This window comes from Pezoporus wallicus, unplaced genomic scaffold (genome assembly GCF_028554395.1).
Source record: "Pezoporus wallicus isolate ANWC-B61680 ecotype Strahan unplaced genomic scaffold, APGP_CSIRO_Pwel_v1 contig_6732, whole genome shotgun sequence".
In the NCBI taxonomy this organism is placed as follows: domain Eukaryota; kingdom Metazoa; phylum Chordata; class Aves; order Psittaciformes; family Psittacidae; genus Pezoporus; species Pezoporus wallicus.
In genome coordinates, this window is record NW_026638638.1 from 53,876 (window position 1) to 65,079 (window position 11,204).

Consider the following 11,204-nt stretch of genomic DNA (forward strand, 5'->3'; position numbering starts at 1 on the left):
TGAAAGCCAAGTGTCCATTGTCAGATTCACATCTGTCTTGCTGTGCTTCATGCAGGAGCTTGCAGGAATGCAGCCTCCATCCCATTTTGAAGGCTTTCTTTTTAATTTTCACCACTCTGACGGTATTAACCCCCTTGTAAGCCACTACAAATCAGTAGAGAACAGCTGACTTGAGCAGAGCTATGCTCATCCGCTGAAGATGAATTTCTGGCTTTTATTGCAAAAGTTGCCTTCTTGTGAGGTTTCTGTGTCTTAAAAATGTACCTCTTGATCACTCACCTCTGCATGTAGATGCAGATAGATTGCCCAGCAGGGCAGAAAAGATCCCCTAACTATTTAAAATCTCTTCATTATTATAGTGCTTCTCTTTCTCAGCATTTCTCTGCTTAGGGTGTTTATCCTCTGGGTGTTTGCCTTTAGATTGAGTGTTCTTCTTTTTTATCTTTGGTATTTGGCTTTTTTTACTGAGTAGTTAAATTCATTCTTTTACCTTCTTCTTCTTGAAAAATGTGGAATACTCAACTAAAAACTGCTTTTTTGAAAGTACATTTAGTGCCCATATATGAGCCGTCCACATTCTCACAATAAGCCATCTGGGTCTTCTTCAGGCCAGTATCAGTGGCTCTTTTATACTCTATGGGGCAGTGAAAAGACACTTAAGGTAAGTCAGTTCTGGAAGGAGTTTTTCTTGGTGCCCTCAGAGCCTACAAAACCAGTTTACTCAAAAGCCAAAGATACGTGGGGCTTTGTGTGATACTTAGAATAGATATTTTTTGCTATTAGTAAGAATAAATAAGCCAGTGTCTTGTGGCTTAGGGTGGAAAGAAGGCAAACCAGGATTTGCAAGGAACTTGTGAATCTTCCACTTTTTAGTGCTCAACTTGAAGTGTATCTAGTACAAGTTTAATTTCTGAGAGTGTCTTGAGTCCTGCTGCTCTGACGAGCAGGCTCCAGGTTAGGGCTTTGGGGTAGGCAGCCACAACTACTCCCCACTTATCCTGTGGTTTGCTCTTTGGTACCGTACGTATCTGTAATGACACTGTGATGGTGGTTGTGACATGAGTTGGTGCTTTCAATCCCCTTCTAATGGGTATAAAAGTTGAAAAAATATTCTTGCTTACCGGCAGTCTTGATAAAATAGAGTATATATTGAATGTCAGGGAAGCAGAGCACTTGTCTTCCTGAGAACATATTCCCCTGATCACTGTGACAATATCTTGGTGGTGTGAAGTGCCTGGGTATGGGCTGCTATTCCTGCTGCTGTGAGTGCCCTGCAGCATGTCTGTTACAAGGCAGCTGGTTTAGAATAGTAATTCCTGATTAACTCTTGCTGGGGTTGGTCTTCTCCAGGAGCAAGTGTGGTTTTTATTGAGTATCTTAACCTGCTTCCCAAGTGGATTAAGTAATTTCAGAAGAAGGCAATTATAAGCCTTTAGAGAGGGAGTTAATCAAGAATACAGGCTTTGTTTCAGATACATGCCCTACCTTATTCTCAATTAACTGCATGTTTAGACCAACCCTAAATCTCAACTAGTTCTCCAGGGTTGCTGCTCTAAGTCTGTCTTATCAGCAGCCACCTACATGTTCAGAGTGTTAAAATATTACACTTTCATATGAGATGGAGAAAAACAGCTTTGTGGATAAAGAACAGAAGTTGAAAGCTGAACTCCTGGCTTTTTTTTTTGTTCTGTTTCATTTTGCCAGACTTCTTGTGTGATTTACAATTTCCTCGCCTTCTCTGTCTTTCAATTTTCATTCTTACAAAATAGGCATAAGACCTTATCTTCTCCCAACATCCTTCAAGGAGAGGGCATTCATCAACATCCACATATTACCACCCAGATTCCCGCAGAGAGAGTATGTAGCCTGTCGGATTATCACCCTCCAAACTGAACCAGCTTTCCTTTCAGTTTGGAGTTAGAAATGAGAATTCAGCTTTCAAATCTGGCGTCATGCTTCAATGCTTGTTGTAGGTGCTGGGCAGTTGAGAAAGCTGGTGTTTTTATTTTAAACTGGTCTTGCTGAGTGAAAACTCTGAACAAAACTGACTTAGTTTATTTCTTTGGTTTTATATGCACACACATGCTAATACTAAATATTTGATTTTGCAATACAGGTGAGCACTCTTCCCTGATATTTGACTCAGTGAAAGCAGAGAGAGGGAGAGGATAAGAGAAAGGAGAAGAGTAGTCTATTTATCTACCAGAGAGCCAGGATAGTTGGCCATTTGTGGTCACAGAGGTCAATCACACATGGTTTGGTGGTGATCCATGGATAATCTGAAGAGTGCCTCTAAACTTGGATATGTACTTTCTCCTGTACATAGTGAAGAAGGGACAGGAACCCTGTTTCCCCAAATCCTGTATTTATGTCATTTCCCACTTGCTTTATTTTGCAGGTGTTTTTCCAGGTCTGATCACCTTGCCCTCCACATGAAAAGACACATCTAAATACCAGTCAGCTTGGCACAGATGTCATCTGAGCTCAGTGTTGTGAGATGAAAGTGGGACTCAAGTTTCAACGCGCTACCTTGCAGGAGACAAGAACTTGATCACGTGTAATCCTCTGTACAGAGACCACACGCTCACACTGTCATGCACCCGATTATACTTCAATACTTACATCAGTTCTTCATGCCTTGCCCCAGCTGGATGGGTGAAGATGCAGGCGAGGAAATGGTATAGAGGTGAAGTCAATGAGGAGAAATAATTGCTTACAGTGCTTCGTCCCTTGGATTTGTTTCCTGGCTTTGCCAATGGAAATCAAAGAACACAAAGGAGACTTCCCTGCAGGTGGACGGCAGTAGGAGGGGCTTATTTAACTTGCTTCTCAATGCAACTCAACAGGAGAATATGTCGTCTTGAAGTTGCATATTTGTAGCACTAACTTTCTTTTTAAATAGATGGGGGGGAACAATGACCTAGAAAACCAAATCCCAGTTTGGTAGCCAAAATTAACCTCTTGGTTCATTTGTTCTTTGTCTGAGAATTCCTAATGTTCAATGCGTCAGACTTCTCACAGACACTTTGACCTGTCATGGTTTTGGTTCTTCTTCCTAGAACTGAGCTATTGAGATCCTTTTAAGTCAATACCAGTGGCCTTAATGGCAGTAGACTGTGGAGTGACACTTGTGACACAAATATCCTCTTTTTTGGCCTGAGTTTATGTAGACTTCACGGAGGACTATATTTTTGTTGGTTGTTTTTGTTTTTTGTTTTGGCTATTGCACAACATATGCACTAGGGACTCTGGAAGCTGCTGCCATGATGGCTAAGTGGCCAAGGGATAAACCCCAGAGAAACAGCACCTAATGTCTCTGTAGGCCTCACCTTATTGCCATAGCTAGGACTTCTTGTTTCTTTGTTGAACAAAAAACTTTAAAAGCTTATTTGGAAGCTTAAACATATTTTCTCTTTTCTTCACAAACAAGTGATCTTCAGAACTCCTTGTCTCCACCTGAATATCCATCTGGGACTGGCCACACAGGCATGACTACAGGATTCCTTCCACATCATGTGAGCATGTTAGCCACAACCCACAGTGACTTAGCAATGAATTATGTTGCTTTTTCTTGCTGTTCTTCTATTAACCAATCTAAAACATTGGACTTTCGTTTGCGTAAAGAGTACCTGCCGACGTTTAATTTAAAGCTAATGTTTGTTGAGCATCTTACACACAAAAAAATCCAAGCCAAAAACCCTACTCCAGTCATTGAGTGGGAAATCGAGAACCTCTTCCAAGTACAATGGCTTCATTCAGCATTAGCCTTTTAAAGAAATTAACAAAGTCCTCCTTTTCCATTCATCAAGTTGATGCTGTAGTCCACTCCTATATGAGAAAGTGTAATAGTGTGAACGGTGAAGGAAGGGTTGGATTTTACACACAGCAGTGAGGCTTTCCAAATGATTGGTCTAAAGTATTACTAACTTAGAGGTCCGTTTTGGCCTACTGTGTGAACCATCAAGAAGTGGAGGTCTCATGCTTGCCCTTCAGTCCTATTGCTAATTTGATTTTGTTGGCTCAAAGAGGATTGAAGTCTTCATTGCAAAAGAAAAACAAAATGTGTATCTCACCATAACTTGCATTTCAAACTATTTGGCACTGGCCCTGACTCCAAAGACTGCATTTAGGACCATAAAAATGGCCTATGCAAGCAGGCAGGTGGTCATTTGGTTGTATATTTTGTATATTCTGGGACCCATCCCTACAAGATGTGTCTAGAAATGAAACAAAATGGCGCGTGGTCCACAAATGGTTGCTGCTCTTTTATGCTGTATTAGCCAACTGCCCTTCTTTGACTGTTTTGACGCATTGACTGTTAAATATTTCCCTTAATTTATGTTTGGGGAGGTAAAACTGTACTCTTAGGGGGGAAAAAGAGGAAACAGGAAAATCAATAGATGTTTAAGAGCTGTCACCAGGATCCTTGGCACTTGAATTCTCAGTGTTTTCATAGAATCATAGAATCATAGAATGGTTTGGGTTGGAAGGGACCTTAAAGATCATCTACTTCCAACCATCCTGCCGTGGGCAGGGACACCTCCACAAGACCAAAGCCCCACCTAACCTGGCCTTGAACACTTCCAGGGATGGGGCATCCACAACTTCTAGGGGCAACCTGTTCCAGTGTCTTACCACCCTCACAGTGCAATCTCACGCTTTGCAACCTTCGACTCCAGTGAGAGATTGAATTTACTTGAAAGATGCTGGTTTTCTTCACAGTTTTCACAAAACACTGTGACTGTCAATTGAACACTTTGGGGACGGGGGAAATACGATGTCTGGCCCATATGGCAAGAAATATGGACCAAAATCTAACCATCTTTTGGGGACAATGATGTAACATTCATGATAAGAGCATGAGAGAGAGAGAGAGTGAAAGAAAAGAAAGGAAGACAGAGAGAAAGAGAGAACAAAAATTGAGTTTATTCCAAAGATTTTAAACTAACTATACTCTATATGTGTATATATATATGCTTATATATATATGTATACATTTAAAAATTGCAGAGCACTGCTTGCTGACAATCTCGTATTTCTCTGTATTTGCATACTTTTTAATGGCCATTCCACCCAGCTGTTCCACTGGGACTGAGGGCCCTACAATCCAATTTGTGTTGGAATATATAGAGCATCCTGCCAGATGTCTAATGGGAACTGAAACCTCAGCTGTGTGAAACTGTAGAGCATCCAGTCAGTGTATTAGATTAAAAAAAAGGGTAAGAGAATCCTACAATTTCATTACTGTAGTGTCCTAAAGTGTGTGCTCTCAAACCCACCACTATGATAATCATTGGCTGTCAACCTGTATAAATATCCTCCTTTGACCTCTGAACACACCTGCCTTTAGACACGCTGTCAGTAGTCTACAAACCTTAATTATTAAGTGACAGTTTAAGTACCAGCCTCTATTTAAAACTAAAAAAAATCAAGCAAGACTCTTTATTTACTTCCAGTTGTCATTTATGGTCTTGTTGACATCTTATTTAAATACGGCAGAACAAGGGCCCCGTGGAAGAAAACATGCTGAAATGTCTGATTATTTTGTTCTAGAGGCAGACCTACATCTAAATCTTGGATCCAAATAGCCTAAAAGCATAGCTAAAAGGGGAATAAGAGACTTAACCACATTTCAGACTTTTCAGGCTCTCTCTGTAGTAGGTTTTGAAATCTGATGCCAAATTCTGAGCTTTAGGAACATCTCTTCTGCTTGTAAAGGGAGGTATTTTTCATTTGTATACATGGTGTGCTCAGACAGTCTCTAGACTTCAGTTTTTTGGTGCAAGTGTCTTAGTCATTAGTAAGGTTTTGAACTATACCTGGTATTTTGTAGAAGGAGCCTCCATTTTAGAAAGGCATAATTAGGATTCAACATCCCAGGGTTCATTTTTTACAATGACAAGATTTGTTTCTTCACAGATATTTTAAGATGTGCACTTCAAACTTTGTTATAGCTAGATTCTTTTTGAGCGTGTGTCTCCTTGCTAAAGTTGCCCTCTCTTCATAAACTATGAGTAGAAACAGGCTAATGAGGAAAGACTAATCCTCTCTGTAAGCCTTTTTGGAAGCAAACCCAGAAACAGATGATTTGGTGACAGTTGAGGACTGAGTTATCCAGCTGTAGAAAGGAGAAGCTTTACCTTGTTTCCTCCATGCTAGATTTATGCCTATTTGCAAAAGAGAAGCCATTATAAGAAAGATTGTGATTTCCAAGGCCATGGAACTTCAGGGTGAGAACAAATTGAGATAAAAGTCTCTGAAAATAGTGTACATAGAGGAAGCAACTAAAGCAAATGCGAGTTTTTGTGAGTAGATAAATAATATTTTGGAGCAGAGTAGTCAATGATAGAATCATGCAGGTGGGAAGGGGTCTCCAGAAACTGTCTTGGCCAACCTCCAACTAGAGCTGGTTGCTCAGGGCCATATCCAGCTGAGTTTTAAATATCCCCAAGGATGGACATTCTACAACTTTTTTCTACAAGCTCATCCAATATTTGATTGCCTTCATGGTAAAATTAAAAAAATCTAAAGTCCATGTTTCAGGTAGGAATTTTTCGTGTTCCAACTTGTTTTCATTGCCTCATCCACTGTGCACCTTCAAGAAGAGTCTGGCTTCTTCTCTGCACCCTCTGTTAGGTACCTGTAGACAGCAATAAGATCTGCCCTGGCCTTCCTCTTCATAAGGTTGAACCATGTCTTTCAGCCTCTCTTCATCCATCATGTGTTCCAGAACATGATCTCTGTGGTGGCTATCTGCTCGACTTTCTCCAATATGTCAGTAATTTTCTTGTAATGGGGAGACCAAAACCAGACAGAATATTCCAGATCAAGATGTGCTTCATGTGTTACAATGTTGATATAATTTATTTTGGATTCTTCAATTACCTAATTGAGACAAGTTATACTGTATGGTAAGATTCTATTTTTAAATGGACTTATGAAAAACTTCAGTTAGGAAGCACCAGTATAAAGATTTTTCTAATCAGATTTGCTGAATCTGTGTGTAAAAATATGCTTGTAGAATACACTTTCTATGCTGCCAGCTTGAGGCTTGGCAAGCAAAATTCTGTTTTTCCAATATAATCATTGCTGGTTTACCTTAAATTAAAAAAAAATTGTATTGCTTCACTCATACTATGTCAAAGACAAATGATGCTGTAATTTAGTAACTTTTTAGACCACAACACCACTTCAGTACATCTTTGTTCTGTTTCTTTTTCCTCTTAGGAGATAAAGAGCAATCTAAACTATGAAATGTATTTTATAAAGATTAGTCTAACAGAAAAGGGCATTCCAGAGTCTGGAGTATTTTTCATTATCCCAGAGTTGTTCTTTTTCAGAACAGTAGCCAGGACTCAGTCTAGAAAATTGCATTAGCTGGATAAATTGGCAAAAGAGGAAGAGAAAGGATGAACTGAAATCCTAGATTCTTTTCAGTGTTTTGAACAATGCTCCGAGCAGTCGGATCTAACTAAACTGTTTTTATACAGAGGGTTGAATTAGGTGACCTCCAGAGGTACCTTCCAACATGAATTTTTCTGTGTTTCTGTGATTCATTTCAGAGTTCTCAGTGACGCATGTGTATTGGTTCTAGTTTTTCCCAGTCTTGTGCTGGTGGATCAGACTGTAGGACAGATCTTTAGGGTTTCTCACAAACTCCCATCCTCATTAAACTTTATCAGGCTTCTTCATGACGAAGATTTAGAGAGGAGGAAATCTTTAAAGAAAACCCAAAGCCCTTAGCAAACCAGTTTGAAGCAATATTATACCATGAGATGTGTCACAGCTGCAGGGACCAATCAGATATTATGGAAACAAGATTGCTAGTGTAGAAACCCATGTGAAGTCTCAAAGATGGTTTCCAGGACGGGAAATCTAAGCCAATATATATTTCTACAAAGGTTAACTTTTTTATTTTTATTATTATTATTATTAATTCTTATTTTCCTCAGACTTTTTGGAATTGGGTTTACTGGTGTGTTGTTTTTTTTTTAGGCTAGCACATTTTCACTTAATATGTGGAAAGAGCTGACCAAACACAGATGGGGAAGAACCTGAACCCAAGAGGAGTCCCCAGGTTCTTGCTTCTGGAACTGTTTTAACTTCAGGAGTAAAAAGATAATTACTCACCAGGGTGTGTGGCTAAAATGGAGTTGATCCATATGATAGTTACAGTGATGGAGTGTACTGATCTGTGACCTTCCTGATATTTACAGGATCAGGCTTTTTCCCTTGTTTTTACCTGGCCCTAGACAGTTTGGGCTTCTTAGCTGTCTCTAACACACTAGTGTATTTATCTGCATACAAAAGAGGTCATAATTGGTGCTTTTGACAAAACTGATGAAGAGCCAACTTGTTTAAGTGTTTCCTTTTCTCTGCCTGTTCCCTTAATGTATGTTAAAATCTTTAAATTTAAAAAAAAAAAAAAAAAAGAGGAAGATTTTGTAAATAACTTAATGTTACTAGGCCAGCACCCAGTGGATCAAGGGCTTTTATTCTTGATTTCATTCAGGACTTGGCACATCCTATCATTCCATCCAGTAAGACTGTTTTTAAGCTTTCATATCTTAGGTGACACCTCTAACCCAACACTCTTTGAAAGCAGTCCTTGCTGGTTTCAGATAGAATTGCACTTGCAAAGATCCCCACATACAAAGAATAAACAATGTGTGATAATAGCTCTATTTAACTCTGTATTGAAAAATTTTAGTTATTTCCTCACAAGATACTTCAGCTACTCATTGACAAATCTTGCCTGTCTCTCTCTAGCATTAAATCTACACCTTCTTGAATGATGATTTCCAGACCAAGCTTGGATGTTCTTCCTTTTGTCACTTTTGTGTCTCTTTTCATTAGTAGTTTAGGGATGACTACTGCAGTCTTTCTCCTCCTCAGCTCTACATTGGCTTCAGTGGCAAGAATTAGCACTGTAAGATCTGTAGGATCTGGCCCACCAGGTACTAAGATCTGTCTTGTAAAGCTGAGACTTTCCTCCTCCCTTAGATGAAAAAGTCCAAAACATACTCATCTATATAATTTATATATATAATGATATAATTATATATATGAATTATATACATAAAAATGTGGAGATGGGAGGTAGGCTGCCTTTATCACCTCAAGAATGGGTTTCCCTACCTGAAAACTTTAAAACGCAGGCGTCGTTTTTCAAACAGGGTTTTATAGTTTTCCTTAATGCTTGTTTATGGCATTTTTGGTGTAATAATTGAAGTTGGAACTCTTTGCGATTTTCAAAATGAAAGCTTTGATGATTTTTTTTTAAGTGCTTTGATCCTAACTTCTGTATACTGCCAGAAAACAGGTTCTCCACCCTGTCTCTGTGTGGGTGTGGATGTACAACAGTGTACTATATATACCTAACACAGAAGAGGAAACTGAGCTACTGACTTACAGTTTGTAGTAGCCAACCGTGCCTATTGCTTTGATTTGGGAGGGCACTTGCTGTTGCCACTGCATTTTAGGACTCATGTCGGCTTCTCTAGGAAAAGTTTTCAACAATGCTGGGAGATACATGTTGCTGTGTACTGCAAATGAATAGGCTGCAAATTTGGGGTTGGGAGGGGAGGTGGAAAGGGAGGAGGATGAGGGCTTAGCATGTACACACTAGAAGTGAACTAGAATGGACAGAAAGGTAACAAGTTTAGCCTTTTTTGTTAGGCTCTCGGGGAAATGAAAAGCTATCACACAGTTCCTGGAAGGCCTGATGGCCGAAGGGCTGATCCTGATATTTTGCAACATACATTTTACCCGTCGCTCTGTATTTTAAACCCCAGGCCTGTCAGATTCTGGAAGTAGATCAAAACACTGGTTTAAACACTACTTTGTTACCAAGGCCATGTCTCTACCAGGGAAGTTGCCCTAAGTTCAATTACCAGTCAAGTTAAAATCACTTTGTAGGTGCACTTATTACTTGATCGCCTGGATTTTCTTTGCATTGGCATCCTATGCAGTTAAGCTGAAGTGTAAGAAATCCTTCAGCCTGTTAAGATACCTCTACAGGAAGGTTCTTGCACCAATTTAAGTACCTAAACCACAGTGCAGCTTTTCTCTTAGAAACAAGGCCTTAGTTTAGCATGGCTACTCATCTAGTTGAAAAATAATAATGCAGGCTGAGATTTTCTTTCCTTGCTTTTCCAAGTGGCCTGTTTTCTTTCTTGTCCTTTGGAACCTTTCTTGCTCTGTACTTACTACATGTTATATTATTGTTTGGGGGATTTATTTCTTTTTGTTTAGCAACAACACAAAAAAGCATGAATGCTCCCTATTTAAAAAAAAAAAAAAAAAGAAAACAACATTGCTTGAAGGACTTTCATTTTGCACTATAATTTTTCTTTTACCAGATGTGTCTGACAAGTGCATTTTGGAGATGCCCTCGGTCACGTTCTCTCAGGCCTACTCTGGTATTTCTAATATATCACAGAAGTACCCAATCTTGTAGCCCTCAGTTCTGCCTTTTTTTGACATTTTATTTTTTTTAAGCTTTTTATATATATATATATATAAATATATTACTTTGTCAGTTTTTTTGCTGTACAAAAAGTCTTAAGATTTAAAAATATTATTTGTATTATATGATGGTGGTATGTTAATGTTACAAAATTATTAATGAAGAAAAAATTTATTTTTGTTACTGGTCTGTTTCATAATTCTTTTTTAAATTGGTATATTGTAAGATATCTATGCAAAAATGTTATGTGACGCATTTTTATTTAAGAATGTAATATGTGTAATAAACAGTAGAATGTGTTTGGCCCGACAGTGTTTAGTGTGCCTTGCATATTATTTCTTCATGGAAACTTCTGTGAACAGGCATTTGAATATCAGTTAAGCCTATGGTTCTGTAAGCAGTTATTGACATCAGTTCTGAGTATGCTTAACTTATCAGAATTACATTTTTTGATTTAAATAATTTCCTGGGTTTAATGTATTTTATAACAGCTCGAGTGTTGCTTATATTCATGCCATGTCACATATTGCTTTTGGAAAAGATGGTCAAGAAGGATGTTCTTATTCTTAAAAGCTGACTACATTTGGCTTGTAATGGTGCTTCTGTTGGTGTTGGTGACTTCTGTTACTTGACAGTTTACCCTGGTTGAAGATTTCCACCACTGTTATTTTTGCAGAAGACCCAGAGAACACTTGCACTGCATTTTCCATGCCTAGCTTTAAAACGCTGGTCAGTC

At 38.8% G+C, this 11,204-nt stretch overlaps 1 protein-coding gene across 5 annotated transcripts in view; it reads left to right on the forward strand.

Annotated features, from left to right (window-relative positions):
* KLF7 (KLF transcription factor 7) overlaps positions 1–10,779 on the forward strand; it is a 64,631-nt gene extending 53,852 nt beyond the window's left edge. The window contains exons 4-6 of one of the 5 annotated variants that reach the window (XR_008972447.1): positions 2,399–2,678; positions 3,431–3,515; positions 7,996–10,779. Coding sequence is in view for 2 of the 5 variants with exons in the window: in XM_057411648.1 (XP_057267631.1) it covers positions 2,399–2,450 (52 nt within the window). In the remaining 3 variants the exon portion in view is untranslated. Of the gene's footprint in view, positions 1–2,398; positions 4,379–7,995 lie in introns of those variants that run through there. The other 4 variants (XR_008972445.1, XR_008972446.1, XM_057411650.1 and 1 more) reach the window with 4 other exon arrangements.
* The last annotated feature ends 425 nt before the right edge of the window (positions 10,780–11,204 follow it).